This window comes from Lathamus discolor, chromosome 4 (assembly GCF_037157495.1).
Source record: "Lathamus discolor isolate bLatDis1 chromosome 4, bLatDis1.hap1, whole genome shotgun sequence".
Classification (NCBI taxonomy): domain Eukaryota; kingdom Metazoa; phylum Chordata; class Aves; order Psittaciformes; family Psittacidae; genus Lathamus; species Lathamus discolor.
This window is the reverse complement of record NC_088887.1, coordinates 121,674,476-121,688,917: the sequence shown is the minus strand read 5'-3', so window position 1 is coordinate 121,688,917 and position 14,442 is coordinate 121,674,476. Positions and strand designations below refer to the sequence as shown.

Here is a 14,442-nt window from a genome sequence, read left to right as displayed (position 1 = left end):
GCTAAGCCAGATAGAAACAAAACCTTAACCTGGCGTGACTAAGAGAGCAGGGTGCATGCAACACTTCAGAGCAATGGATTTGCACTTCAGTGGTACAACAGCTACTTTGTTTCTGTATGTGGAAAGAGTTGCTCCTGAAAGGGTGGTGGTTCTGGAAAATCAGAGAGGCACCAGTTCATTTGCATTCACTGCCTACATGAATTCATTTTCACATGAAAACATAGCTTGCTGTTAACATGACCTACAATTTCACAGGATTAGTTTGTCATTGTCATCGTTGTTGTTGTGCTTCCTGTGAAGCTCAACTATTTTGCTACATTAAAATAACTATGGGACTTCAGTTGCAGGGCCAGGTCTTGAGGTTCTACGTTTGGATGGATGCTGGAGAGGGACTCTTCAGCAGGGACTGTAGCGATAGGACAAGGGGTGATGGGTTCAAACTGAAACAGGGGAAGTTCAGGTTAGATTATAAGGAAGTTCTTCACTGTGAGGGTGGTGAGGCACTGGCACAGGGTGCCCAGAGAAGTAGCAAATGCTCCGCCCCTGGCAGCGCTCAAGGCCAGGCTGGATGGGGCTTGGAGGAACCTGCTCTAGTGGAAGGTGTCCCTGCCCATGGGAGGGGATTGGAACCGAATGAGCTTTAAGGTCCCTTTCAACCCAAACCAGCCTGTGATTTGATGATTTTCAGCAGAGCTCTAGCAGCTGTGCTTAACTTTTCACCATTTTACTATTGTTGCACACAAAACTCACAGCTGCTCACCTGGTGAGGTGAAGATTACAAACCAAACTGCTTTATCAGTGCAAAAGGTACTTTGCTGATGCTATGCATGCTGTAGCATTTAATTATAGAGTAGAAACATTACAACCTTGCCTCCTGCTAAAGGGTATTATCTTGATTTATTAAAAGGTGCTTGGAAGTAATGGCTGCATCTAATAATGTAACCCAGCAGGAATTCTCTGTTAAGCATCTAACTGAAGGCATGCACAGTTTACTGTTTAAAAGTTATTACTGGTGTTTTTTGACCTTTCTCTGATCGTGGCTCATATGCTAACACAGCTTCCCACCAAACCCGTAGTCATTCTGAATTACAGTGGTGTATGATCCACACTGACAATGTGCTGACAGGGAAATGCAAGTTTACAAAGTTGATTAGGCCAGAAAGTTTCAAGAAACCAGTTTCTTAAAACCAGAACAGCTCTGCAGGTGAAAGGTTTTAGTCACCTATAACAGAAACTTTAAAGGTGTGTTGTTAGTTACTCACTCAAGGGCAGTTTGATAAGTTAATAACTATGCTTTGATTCTTTATTCCAGCTCATCTTTATGACAAAGCAGCTGTACACCTAGAATGTCTTTACATTCATTCTTGTCTGGAGAAACACATACCACCCCCACCAACCCCTACCTTTTTCCTTTTGGGTTTGGTGGGTTTTGTTATTTATTTTCTTCCCTCCTTCACTTTATAAGCTCATCCTTGCTTTAGCCTGGAATGGTTTTTGTTTGGTTTTGGTACACATATACGTATATGCCTCTATATGTGTACATATGTTCTAAATTACACCAGCTCCCTATAGACCAGGCATCAAAGTCCCAGCTCTCCTGTTACACTCTGTGTTTCCAGAAACAGCCCTCTCCTGCAAGCAAGCCCACAAACATGCTTTGATTTTACCCATTTTGAAGCATCTGGTACTACAGCTTCCTCATCTTCTTTGCTTCATATCCCCTACCCACATCACTCAATCCTCTCTGCTTTGTATCCTCTTCCAGTAGAGTCAGCAACACCTGCACTGACTTTTTCCTTCCAGCTGTTTTCCTCCCTTATCCCATCAGCCAGGCTTTTCATTCACTGCTCAACAAAGCCGCAGGTTGTTAAGGGTGAGGGCTGTGTTGTTACTTACCATAGAGCCTGCCACTCTGAGCTCCTCTGGCATGCATAGGGCACAAGCTGGGGAGCTCTTCAGACGTGTGGAAATCCTCTTCCCTTTACCAAATCTGTGCACTTTTGAGAGCGTTTGCAGTGTTTGTTTTGCTAAACACTCCCAGCTCTTTCAGCCACTGGCCCAGTTCCAGGCAGCCAGGACAAAGGCATGAGCTCCATGGTGACTGGATTCCACCTCTGATCTCCACGGAGACAGAAACCCTGCTGCAGTAGTGACAACAAACCAGCTGGGGAAAGAAAACACCGGGTAAGAAAATGTTTATGTCCTCTTAAACACTGCTCTGCATTGTGCTTCCACTCGATGGCCCGAAGCTTTTAGTCCTTCCCCCTTTCCTGTGTTACTTTCAAATGTTTTGGCAAGACCCAAGGTAGCAACAGGAATAGGGAAGTGCAGGATGGTGGAGATGGATGTTGTGTCCATACTAATGGTCACCACAGCTCTGAAGCAGTCTGTGCTCCACAGCATTAACTCAGTTTTGCTGTCCAATACTTTTCCTCCTTTTTTAAGCTGTCTCTTTCCTCCGTCCTCCCCTTACCTCCAGTCAAAGCCCAGAATTCACAAAGCCTGGTTCTTTGCATGTTGCGTCACATGCCATGTGGTTTAAGGTCTGCATCTGAATGAAAAACTTGGTTTGAGTTTAGTTTTAGGCTAACATTTTGTATCTCTGGGTATGCTGCCATACAACCAGGCACCAGTAATGACTTTGGTGCCAATGTAATATAAATATTTCCCTTATTTTGACATGAAGAACCAGACTTAAAAAATGACGTGCCTAAAATAATCCATAAAATGAGTGTCAAAACTCAAAGGATGAACCATTTCTCCAGGCACAAAGTCTTTGTACCATAGGGCATTGGGTAATTATCAGCATCCTACAGATCTTCTATTTAATTCGTAAATCTCTAAGTATGGGATAAGGTTACTCAGTTATTTTCAATGAGTGACACACCATTAAAATCTTACGAATCAATTTGAAGCTCAATGTAACCCTCCATGTTTTACTCACATTTATAACACCAGATCTGTAGGAGAATATAAAAGCAGAGGAAAAGGATTGCTTAAGGAATTATTTACAGCTTTATCACTTACAAGCTTTTTACCTGAAAATAATAATAGTTCTTGTAGTTACAACAACACCACTTTGAGAACAAATTATTAGCAAAGCTAATACATGCCCCTGTCAAAAGCCTCTCTCCAGGTTTCTTGTCAGCCCTTTTAGGCACTGGGAGCTGCTCTAAGGTCTCCCTGGAGCCTTCTCCAGGCTGAATCAGCCTGTCTCCATAGCAGAGGTACTCCGGCCCTCTGATCATCTTTGTGGCCTCCTCTGAACTCACTCCAGTAGGGCTCATCTTTTTTCTTCTCATCTCTATGTGAAACAGGGGCTCCATGGCTCAGAATGGGGGAGAAGCAGCGATGGCCAACTCCACAAGTGATTCAAAGATGAGAAAAGTCATCGAAGATCTGACAAAAGGCCTGAAAGAATTCTGTAGGAGCCCTGAAGATGAGAAGAGCGAGAAGGCATTGCTACAATCACGCTTAGAACAGCATCACCTCATCTGTATGTTGAAGAAAAAAGCAGAGGATGCATACAAAAAATGCAAAGGCCTGGAGCAACAAAACATGGAGCTGGAGAAACTGAGGAGAGAGGATGCAGTGAAGATGAAAGTCCAGACCCAGCAGATTCAGTGTTTGGAGTGGCGCTTCAAGGATCTGGCTGACAACCATGAAAAAATGATCCAGCTCAAGGACGAACACCGGGAACGGAACATGCAGCTGCAGGAGGAGAACAAGCGTCTGCGGCAGGAGAACCAAGTGCTCTTCGATCAGGCTATGAAGGAGAAGGAATCTGAAGTGCTCCAGCTTGCTGCCCAGGCCAGGAAGCTCTCGGAGCAGTTAGACTCCTTACAGGAGAAATGTGCTTACGAGACCTGCAGAGCGCAGGAGCGGGAAGAGGAGCTGCTGGAAGCTAAGAGCCAGCAAGCCAGCACCTACGCCTGGGAGGTTGATTCCTTAAAGCACCAGCTGCAGTGCCTACAGGAGCAGCACCAACAAACCCTGGCGAAGGCAGAGCACGTGGAAAGCCAGCAGAGAGCCCAGGACAGTGAGTTGCGAGCCAGGCTGCAGAGGGCCAATGAGGAGAAAAAGCAGCTCCTGACCCTGGCCACAGAGAGAGGCAAAGCTCTGCAGGACAAGCAACAGGAAATTCAGCAGCTGTGGAAGAAGCTGGAGACAGCAGGGAAAGCCAAGCAGAAAGCAGGGAAGCGTGTGGTGAAAGAGGCAGCAGCAGTGGACAGTGAGCTGAAGGTGCAGGAGCTGCAGCGAGAGCTGGAAAGCAGCAAGCAGGCGTACGATGAACTCGCTCTGCACTTCGATGCCTACAGGAAGCACAGTGAGGATTTACTGACAAAAGAGAAAGCACTGAATGTCAAACTCCGTCATTTCATTGTGTAACTACAGCTTTCTCAGTGCCTCTCTCATGGCACACCACTGCACGTTGCTCCCTTCCATGAGACCATCTTCTGCTTCCTCTGTAATGCACTTGCCAGCTTAAAGCAGCCTACAAAGAGTTTCGTAGCCTGTTTCTTTGTTGTACGTTTATAGAAGTAAGAGCTGTTAAATCTGAACAGGGATGGTTACACCAGTCAAACCTGAGACATGACATTAGGGTGGAAAATGTAAAGTATGAGTTCGATATATTTGGTCCTAACCTCTATCATAATTTTCACTTTTTACAGTTAAAAGCACATTATTTTCCAGGGTGGACAAAAGCTCAGCCCCTTTTGAGCCTTTTGTATTTGATTCTTCCTTGAAGTTCAAGAGAGGCTGGGCATGTAAGAGGTAACACTGAGGCTTTAAGGAAGAAATCCCACCTTGCAGCATCTATACATTAAAATTAAGAGGATGTGGACATGCTTGAGCAAGTCCAGAGGCCATGGAGATGCTGGGAGAGCTGAAGCAGCTCTGCTCTGGAGCCAGGCTGAGAGAGCTGGGCTGGGGCAGCCTGGACAACAGAAGGCTCCTTAAGGGAAGACCTTAGAGCAGCTCCAGTGCCTAAAGGGGCTAAAAGATATGTGGAGAGGGGCTTTGGACAAGGGCCTGTAGGGACAGGACAAGGGGAATGGCTTGAACCTGACAGAGGGGAGACTGAGATGAGCTCTTAGGCAGAAGCTCTTCCCTGTGAGGGTGCTGAGGCGCTGGCACAGGGTGCCCAGAGAAGCTGTGGCTGCCCCATCCCTGGCAGTGTTCAAGTCCAGGTTGGACAGGGCTTGGAGCAACCTGCTCTGGTGGAGGGTGTCCCTGCCCATGGCAGGGGTTAAAACTGGGTGAGCTTTAAGGTGCATTTAAAGCAAAGCCATTCTGTGATTCTATACATGGTCATGATTCAGTAACTCAACCAAGCCGCACCAGGGGAGGTTTAGACTGGATATTAGGAACAATTCCTGCCCCAGAGGGTGCTCAGGTGTTGGAACAGGTTGCCCAGGGCAGGGCTGGGGTCACCATCCCTGGAAGTGTTCAAAACCTGCATAGACAAGGCCCTTGGTGACAGGGTTTAGTGGTGGCCTTGCAGTGCTGGGGAACGGTTGGTCTTGATCTTAAAGGCCTTTCCCAACCTAATTGATTCTACAGTCCCCAGACTAAACAGGCCCAGCTCCCGCAGCCTCTCCTCATAAGCCTAGGACTGCAGTCGGCTGCTCTGTTTTCCCTGACCTGCAGCGAGGAGCGTCCGTTTCCCTCCGGTGACTGCGAGAGCGCCTAAACCCGATGCCTCAGCGCTAACCACGAGCAGGGGCCAGCCCCTCGCTGTGACAGCCCCAACCCACCACAGCCCGGCGGGACACCCCGGGCCTGCCCTCGCTGGGGGCTGTGGGTGACAGAGCAGCCACGTCCCCTCACAGTGGGGCTGCCATTGCTCAGGGGCTCCTCTCACACAGGGGCTGCCATTGCACAGGGGCTGCCATTGCACAGGGGCTCCCCTCACACAGGGGCTGCCATTGCACAGGGGCTCCCATTGCACAGGGGCTCCCCTCACACAGGGGCTCCCCTCGCACAGGGGCTCCCATTGCACAGGGGCTCCCATTGCACAGGGGCTCCCCTCACACAGGGGCTCCCCTCGCACAGGGGCTCCCATTGCACAGGGGCTGCCATTGCACAGGGGCTCCCCTCACACAGGGGCTCCCCTCACACAGGGGCTGCCATTGCACAGGGGCTCCCCTCACACAGGGGCTCCCCTCACACAGGGGCTGCCATTGCACAGGGGCTCCCCTCACACAGGGGCTCCCCTCACACAGGGGCTCCCCTCGCACAGGGGCTCCCCTCACAGCCGCCGCTTTCCCGCGCGCGGCGCAGCCGCCAGGCGCCCCCCCCAGCCTCCCAGCGGGCCGCTTCCCGACAGGCACCGCGGCGGGAGCGCCGGGCCGGGGCCGCCGCCGCTCTCGTCAGGCTGCGTCCCGCGCCGTCCCGCCCGCCGCCATGCGCCACAGCCTCACCCAGTTGCTGGCGGCCTCCTCCGGCGGAGCGAGCCCCTCCGGCGCCGTGTGGCCGCTCGCCGGCGCGGGGCAGGCCCCGAGAGGGCGGGATGGCGGCGGGGAAGGGGACCCGGGCCCCGCGCGGCCCAAACAGCAGCCGCCGCCGCGACGGGAGGAGAAGGAGCCCGAGGCGCCCGGCGGCCCGCTGGAGGTGTGGGAGCAAGAGGACTGGTTCCCGGGCTTGGAGCTGGGAGACCTGCTGGAGGCGGCCCGGCCGGACTGGGACCTGGACGCGGAGCTGAGCGGCTGCTTCTGTGGGGAACCGGAGCCGCTGCCCCCGCCGGGCCCCGGCCAGCGGCCGGCGGCGGTCGGGCGGAGGAATGGCGGGGCTGGGAGCCGGCTGAAGGCGGCGGCGGCGGCGCGGCTGAACCGGCTGAAGAAGAAGCAGTACGTGCTTGGGCTGGAGAGCCGCCTGCAAGGCCTGGCTGCTGAGAACCGGCAGCTGCGGGACCGCAACCGCGGCTTGAGCCGCCGCCTGCGAGAGCTGGAGCGGGAGAGCAGCTACCTGCGGGCCGTGCTGGCTAACCAGAGCGCCCTGGGGCAGCTCCTGAGCCGCTTAGCCGGGATCCGCGCCGGCGGGCTGCAGCTCAGCACCAGCCTCTTCAGGGACACGGGCAGCCCGCGCCGCCATCACCACCACCTCCAGCCCGCCGGCGAGAGCAGCGACCACGACTACGCCCTGCCCAGCTCCCGGCCTGCCAGCCTAGAGGAGGCGGCGGTGGTGACGGAGACGGAGGAGGAGTGGGCATCCCCCGGCGGGATCTGCCTTCACGTGGACCGGGATCAGGTGTCGGTGGAGTTCTGCTCCATCTGTGCTCGGCGGGCAGCGGCCTCCTTCAAAATGTAGGGTCAAGTACCTGCTGCAAGTACTCGTGGGGTGCTCCCCCCTATAACAGGGGCCTCGCGTCGCGGCGGAGGAAGCAGGCGATGGTGCGGAGGAAGAGAACCAATACAGTGGTGATGGGGTGGTAGCGGGGGATATGCAGAGGAGGGGAGCCTGGCACGTTAGTTGCCGGGGTAATGAATGAAAGAAAGAAGTATCTCTTGAACGCTGGGAGCCAGATGGTGGCCTTGGCTAAAGGTCGTGTAAAGCTGGCGTGTGGACGGTGGTGGTCTGAGGCTGTTTGGTGTAAGAGTCGCGCAGAGCTGCGTACAGCAGTGCGGTAATTGTCATGCAAACTGACCCGCGTACACACGCAGAGGTGCCGCCACCAGAGCCCGGTTTTTGCAGCACTTGGGTGGAAAAGATCATGCCGACCTGATGCATGAAGGTGTGCTCGGTTCCACTTCGCAGTTGCCAGTAACGATAACGCTGACTACCCGGTCTTTGAGTCAGATAATGTCTAGCCTGCTTACCCTGAGGAGCCGAAAATGCTTGCTTAGAAAACCAAAAACTTCATTAAGACATCGTCACTGGACAGACTTAAGAAAATAGTAATGATCGGCAAAAGAAAGCATGCATATGAAATTGTACTGCATCTCAGTTATACATTACTATTAAAACCTCTCTGACAGTTTCTCTTTTAGGTGCTTGCCCTGCCAGGCTCCGTTGTGTAGGGGTTAAAGAACAGTCGTTTTCCACCTCGCAACCTGGTAAGGATCAATATATTCCCATAATGCGGTATCAGACAGCTTGCTTTGCTTATGCCAGTCTCTTGTAATGGCTGGTTCAGGAAATGATTTCTCTGGTCCTTGGCCTACTCTGCCAAAATGTTTCTAGCGCTGAATGACAACTCATAGTTCAAATTACCATTGCATCATTCTGATTAGCTGTTTTCCTTTCTTAAATGAATATGCACGTAGTAGCCAATACATGAGCTACATTTGGAGTTAAAACATAAATGCTTGTAATTTGAAATAGGAGTTTTGAACTAAGTAATGAGCTGAAAAGGGGAAACATGCTAATAAGGGGGATGTGATATTAACAGCCTTTTAACATAGGGTACTGTCCACAAAATGTAAGTAAAATGCATTTTTAAAAGGGAAGAATTTGTGACCTGTTCATTTCAAATCCTATCTAACGTTAGGGATGCACGATACCTTTAAAAAGCCCTTCCTTAGCTTGCTCTAATTCATGATGCAGAGTTTTGCCTGCTTAAACAGAACCCAGGCACTGGTTTTAGCTGTACAGTGGAATCCTCATGTAGAGGAGTCACTTTTTTGCATGGGCCTCTAACAGAATTGCGGTTTGGAGAATGCAGTGCACCGAAGTAACTTGTCACTTTAGCTTCCCCTAAGCCCATCTCTGTGCTCCTGCATACTCAGGTCCCCACATTACTTCACAGTAGCTTTAAATTGTAAAGGTATTGCATGTATATGCATGTGCTTAATTTTACTGTAGAGTTCTTAATTCAGCCTCTTACAGTATCAAGAAATCTATCACTTGATAGAATTAAGCACAGTTTAGAGACGAGCAAATCTGTATCTTGAGGCTTATGATTTGAAAGATGTTCCATAATTAACTGGGATATTGGAAAAATAGTTTGACAAACAAACAGTAGTGTGTGTTTTCTTGTACTAGTCAGTGTTTCTCCCTATCACAAAAGATGAGTGGGTTGTTTTTTCAGTTGTATTCTAACGTTTAGGTTGTTTACATGTGTGTCAGGTTGGGGGAAGAAGGACTGTGAAAATGATAATATGTAAAGTGAGGTTTCACAAAGAATACACTTTCCTAAACCAGTTTCATTTATATTCTTAAACAAAAAGATTCTATTTAGTGTGTCTGAAGTCTTGTTTCTTAAAGCCTTAAATGTTGTGTTTAAGGCTGGAGTAGGAAGTAAAAGCATTTTCTCCCAGTCATTTGCTGTATTGGTGCTAGACCCCATCAAGTGTTCATGGGTATAAAAGGAGTCTGGTTTTTCTTTGTGAAACATCACTGTGTGATAAAGTATCTGTGTATTTAGCATCCTTGTTTTTCTTTATGCTAAAGTGGATTCAGCTGTGTTGGGGCAGAAGAGACGGGACCAGCTGCTGGCCACATTTCCTGCTTTATTTTAAAAGGTAGTATAAGAAATGAGAATAAAGAGGTAACAGGGCTTTTGCTGTCTTTGGTTAAACAAAAACAAACAAGGTTGAATGCTGGGATCATTTACTGCCATCCAAGATGTTTTCTATAAAAGTCAATATCCTATCAAACAGGTTTTACTCCACTGTGTGCAGAATTCCATCTGGTCAGGGTGTACTGCCAGCACAAAAGAGACTTAGTGAGATACATGTTCCCTTATACCTCAGTGGTGGCATCAGTGGGACTGCAATCAGTCCTGAATTGTATAATCCTGTTGTAATGGACGGGTTACACCAGTGCCACAAGAATCGGAGTTACTCACCAAAACGTGAACTGACTGCTAGACAGAAAGGGAAATAATGGAGCTAGATTCAGCCTGGGCTCAGACTGCCAAGCTTAAGCTTCAGGAACATGCTTGGTTCTGAAGTTTAACATGCTTGATGAAAAGAGAAGCGCTCACGTAGCAAGTATGGGATGTTCCAGTGGCATTTTTACAGTTACTTCAACCAAGAAGTGGGGTTTGAGTTAACTGAAATATGCATTCTTTCTTTCTGCATCACTGCTAAGTGTTAGGGGTCAGGGCCATAGTTCTGGTCTCTGTTGTGAACCTGCACATGGCTCACAGACACTACACATGTGCTGTGTCTGAGAGCAGCTGATGTTCTGACATGCAAAATGGTGTATACTGGTACAAGAGCAAGGGCAAGTGCCCAGGAAGTAAGTGGCTGCAGGCATTTCTAGTGCCTACTGAATCATATTTAAACCAAATAGAGGGGAGGAAGTTATTTGAAACTCTTAACCAACTGTACTATCTGTATGGTGTGTTATTAATGTAGCTTTTTGAAGTGAAAGCCTTGAAATGACATAACTTAATACTTGAAAAATATATTGTAAATGTTTCTTTGTAATTATGTGCCATGCAGATAAGAATACAAGATCGTAATAAAATCAGACTTGTTGATCTTTAAACATATGGGCTCAAATGTGTTTTTCATCTTCTCATCAATGCCTGGCTTTAATTGAGTGGTTCATTACACACAATGGGAAAACAGGAAGGAGAAAGTGCTGTTGTTGCTGTCTGTGTGAGTTGTCAGTTGGAAAACAAGATAAAGTGGATGTGGGTATATAGGGGAAAACAGTTCTTAATCATCTGTCTGTCAAATTAATGTTGTGGTGAAGATGAAACAAAGGTGTGTTACTCCTTGAACCGAAGAGCTGTGCTTCATGGAATCACTGCTCCTTGTGTATTACAGTTGTTTTTCTTTCTTCATAATTTATTAATGTGGGTATGTTTGATCAATAAACCATGGAGGACTAGAACAGTTACATAAAAGCTTCTGTGGTCTATTGCATCTTCCTCCTCTGCCCCATTTTTAGGCTCAGAAGTTTGATGGCTGGTTAATAATATGTTGTTAAACCAGAATCCTTCATCAGATTATTTCCACGCTGAGCACTAGAGTGTAGCAAAAGGTTTGAGGGTGCTGGAAGGACAGACCTTCAAGCTCCAGAGCAAGCCATGTGCTGTGCTCTTTGATTTCTTCTCATCTTCAGCACTTTGTAGAGCACAGTTTAAAACAGCCTGTTGGTTTCTGGGCCCCAGGTAGTGCTAGTGTTGTGTGTTCACTGGTCTAGTGACAGCGGTCTGCAGCTTGATAAAAAGGAAAAATTCACAAAAAGCATTACTTAAGAACAGAAAAGCATTGCAGTGTGCTCTGCCTTTTGGCTTCCAGGTGTAGAAAATACCTTGTTGCGGGATGAAATGTGTGTGTTAAACTGTATGTACCATAGCTTCAAGTGCCACCACTGTTAAGCTACTGTCCTCTTCTGGTGTTCCTCCACACCACAGTTGCTTGAAGACTGTTTAGTATTTAAATAGGAAACAATTTCATGCTCAGTTGTGTTAGTCCTCTGCAGTTTGATTCCAGAACTGTGACTTGTAGTAGCAATCTAAGTTAACTTTATCTAAATTAACTTCTCTCTCTTTCCTCTGAAGAGCTTAGCAGCATCTGTGAGATAAAAATAAATCGTGTTCCTGCAGTCTCTGCCTGCCTGGAGAGACAGTGTCAAAGGAAACACAGGGAACCACATTCCAGCACTTGGTATCACTTGGTACTTCTGGAGTCTTGGGTTTCTCATGCCTCTCATGTGTCAGTGACAATAGATAATGGTCTGTGGTGAAACACATAAAAATAGAATAGTACTGTTTGGCACGGGTTGTGGGAACATAACCTTGAAAATAGGGGAGTTAACACCGCTGTTAGCCAAAGGGAGTCTCACACCAGTTGCAAGACATATGAGATAATGATCCATGGTGGCTCCTTCCCAAAAATCCCCTATAAGTCCTGACCCCCAGAGACCCTTTTTGTATAGCTGGCTACTGCTTCCAATGTGGGCTGGCCCCCTATATCGGAATGAGTGTGTATTTTTGCTAGTATAAAAGCCCGAGCTTCATGCAGCAAGAGGAGGCAGAACCTCACCACCCAGGTCAACGCTGCCTCCGCTGGGATGCCTGCTAAGGTTGAGCCTGCCACCTTGCACTGGGATGATGTTTCTCGGAGCTGGTTTCCGTATCATCTTCACATGGTCTTTGGGGCTGGTAAGATAAACACTCACCAAAAATATCCATCTCTGTTTCTTTAACCCTTTGTCGGCTCTTTCTCCCTATCTTTTCCTGTAATAATTAACTAGTTATTTTTTAATCTATTGTGTCTCATCTCTCTCTCAACCTGGATTCCCCAAACTCTGGAACACTCTCATCAAAATTGTAATCATAGAATGGACTGGGTTGGAAGGGGTCTTAAAGCTCATCCAGTTCCGAGCCCCTGCCACAGGCAGGGACACCTTCCACTAGAGAAGGTTGCTCCCAGCTCCATCTAACCTGGCCTTGAGCACTGCCAGGGATGGGGCAGCCACAGCTTCTCTGGGCACCCTCTGCCAGTGCCTCAGCACCCTCACAGGGAAGAGCTTCTGCCTAATATCTAACCTTTTTGTAAATGTAGTGATACTTAAAAACTGAAGTTCTCTGGAGTTTGTAGTTAAAGAGGTTTTCTGCTAGAATCGATGTCAGTGGGACTGTATTTGCTGTTGGGCTGTAAGTGTCTGGAGGATACTTTTGGTGTGGGATCTGCTCAAATGGGCTTTGTGGTTGAAGAATGTCCTGTGTGAAACTGCACATTGCCAGTAGCTGATTCTACAGTTTCTCACCCAGTTTAAGTGTGACATGTGTGGATCTGGAGAAATAATTGTGCCTTGGTCATAAGAAGGATGCCAGGAACTGGGCTAGGACAGGGGCAGGGAGAAAAGGCAGTCAGTAACATTGAGATGCAGCATAAAAAGTGGTCCATAGAGAAGATAAAATTGGTGCGTTTTTTAGTATTTCTGGTGCTGTTGATTCCTCTCTGTGGCTAGTCTGAGCGTGCTTCTGGCTGTAGTTCAGATGGCAACTAGTGAAAACTCCATCCCTAGAAGCTGCTAGAAGCTACCTACTGCTGTCACATGCAGGCCTATTAAGGATTGTTTCTACTGAAAGGGATACAACCATGCAACAAAACGATACAACATAAACCTGTTGTAACTGATTACAAACAGGAGGGGGTGTTTGCAAGTTGTGACAGTAGGAGGCAAAAGCCAGGTAAAAGCTGGTCCTTTGACTCTGGAGAGTTGTATGTGGTGCCTATGAAGTGGGTAGCAGGTGTTTCCATGAGGGCACTCCTTATGCATGCAGGCATGCAACACTGATGGCACCTGGGTGTCCTGCTGTATTTTGAAACAGTTGCAGTCCTACACTTGATTTTTGAGAACCCCGAGTTTAATGAGAAGCACAGGCTATAACTGCAACTTTCCTTCTCTAAACACAACACTAAGGAGTACATAGCTCACCCCCTGACATCACCAATGGCAACACTTAGAATACCTATCTACAATGTGTATATTCATCAGTTACACTGGAAACAGTTACCAGGCTTTGCAACTTCCTAAAAACATTAAGAAATGGAATCGGTTGATACCCTGGAGGGACGGGATGCCATCCAGAGGGACCTCGACTCCCTTGTAAGGTGGGCTGGTGCCAACCTCATGAAGTTCAACCATGCCAAGTGCAAGGTCTTACACCTGGGTCGGAGCAATCCCAGGCACAGCTACAGGTTGGGCAGAGAAGAGGTTCAGAGCGGCCCTGCAGAGAAGGACTTGGGGGTGTTGGTCGATGAGAAAATGAACATGAGCCGGCTTCAGTGTGCGCTCGCAGCCCAGAAAGCAACCGTATCCTGGGCTGCATCAAAAGGAGCGTGACCAGCAGGGCGAAGGAGGTGATCCTGCCCCTCTACTCTGCTCTTGTGAGACCTCACCTGGAGCATTGTGTGCAGTTCTGGTGTGCTCAACATAAAAAGGACATGGAACTGCTGGAACAAGTCCAGAGGAGGCCACGAGGATGATCAGGGGACTGGAGCACCTCCCGTATGAAGACAGGCTGAGGAAGTTGGGGCTGTTCAGCCTGGAGAAAAGGCTGCGTGGAGACCTCATAGCAGCCTTCCAGTATCTGAAGGGGGCCTATAGGGATGCTGGGGAGGGACTGTAGTGATAGGACAAGGGGTAACGGGTTAAAACTTAGGGGAAGTTTAGATTGGATATAAGGAGCAAGTTCTTTCCTGTTAGGATGGTGAGGCACTGGAATGGGTTGCCCAGGGAGGTTGTGAGTGCTCCATCCCTGGCAGTGTTCAAGGCCAGGCTGGACAGAGCCTTGGGTAGGATGGTTTAGTGTGAGGTGTCCCTGCCCATGGCAGGGAGGTTGCAACTGGATGATCTTAAGGTCCTTTCCAACCCTAACTATTCTATGATTCTATGATAATTATTTTTCTTGTTCCTTTGCCTTTCACCCTAAGAAATTACTATCTAAAAAATGTGGTTTGTCCAAGTCAGACCATTAAATTCCAGAGCATGCATTTTGATTACAGAGAATAACTATCACTTGAATTGATA

The 14,442-nt window shown here is 48.4% G+C and overlaps 2 protein-coding genes across 3 annotated transcripts; both read left to right on the top strand.

Moving 5' to 3' along the window:
• The first annotated feature begins 1,104 nt into the window (after positions 1-1,104).
• On the top strand, positions 1,105-4,445 carry CCDC89 (coiled-coil domain containing 89). Its single transcript, XM_065678843.1, has 2 exons — positions 1,105-2,184; positions 3,318-4,445. Exon 2 carries the CDS (start codon positions 3,325-3,327, stop codon positions 4,387-4,389), a length of 1,065 nt encoding a protein of 354 aa, XP_065534915.1. The 5' UTR covers positions 1,105-2,184; positions 3,318-3,324; the 3' UTR covers positions 4,390-4,445.
• Positions 4,446-6,347: 1,902 nt separating this feature from the next.
• CREBZF (CREB/ATF bZIP transcription factor) lies at positions 6,348-10,437 on the top strand. 2 transcript variants are annotated; one of them, XM_065678832.1, is made up of 3 exons: positions 6,348-7,307; positions 7,980-8,057; positions 9,394-10,437. In XM_065678832.1, exons 1-2 carry the CDS (start codon positions 6,409-6,411, stop codon positions 8,026-8,028), a joined length of 948 nt encoding a protein of 315 aa, XP_065534904.1. In that variant the 5' UTR covers positions 6,348-6,408; the 3' UTR covers positions 8,029-8,057; positions 9,394-10,437. The 2 variants fall into 2 exon arrangements, 1 of the variants encoding a protein (XP_065534904.1); XR_010612504.1 differs by lacking the exon at positions 9,394-10,437 and having other exon boundaries at positions 6,348-7,394; positions 7,980-8,058.
• Positions 10,438-14,442: the final 4,005 nt, after the last annotated feature.

Bases quoted from the DNA above. Each gene is read 5' to 3' on its own strand.
- CREBZF (XM_065678832.1), top strand. From the start codon at position 6,409: ATGCGCCACAGCCTCACCCAGTTGCTGGCGGCCTCCTCCGGCGGAGCG. The intron at 7,308-7,979 runs GTAGGGTCAAGT...CCTCTCTGACAG, and splicing joins GCAGCGGCCTCCTTCAAAAT to TTTCTCTTTTAGGTGCTTGC.
- CCDC89 (XM_065678843.1), top strand. From the start codon at position 3,325: ATGGCTCAGAATGGGGGAGAAGCAGCGATGGCCAACTCCACAAGTGAT.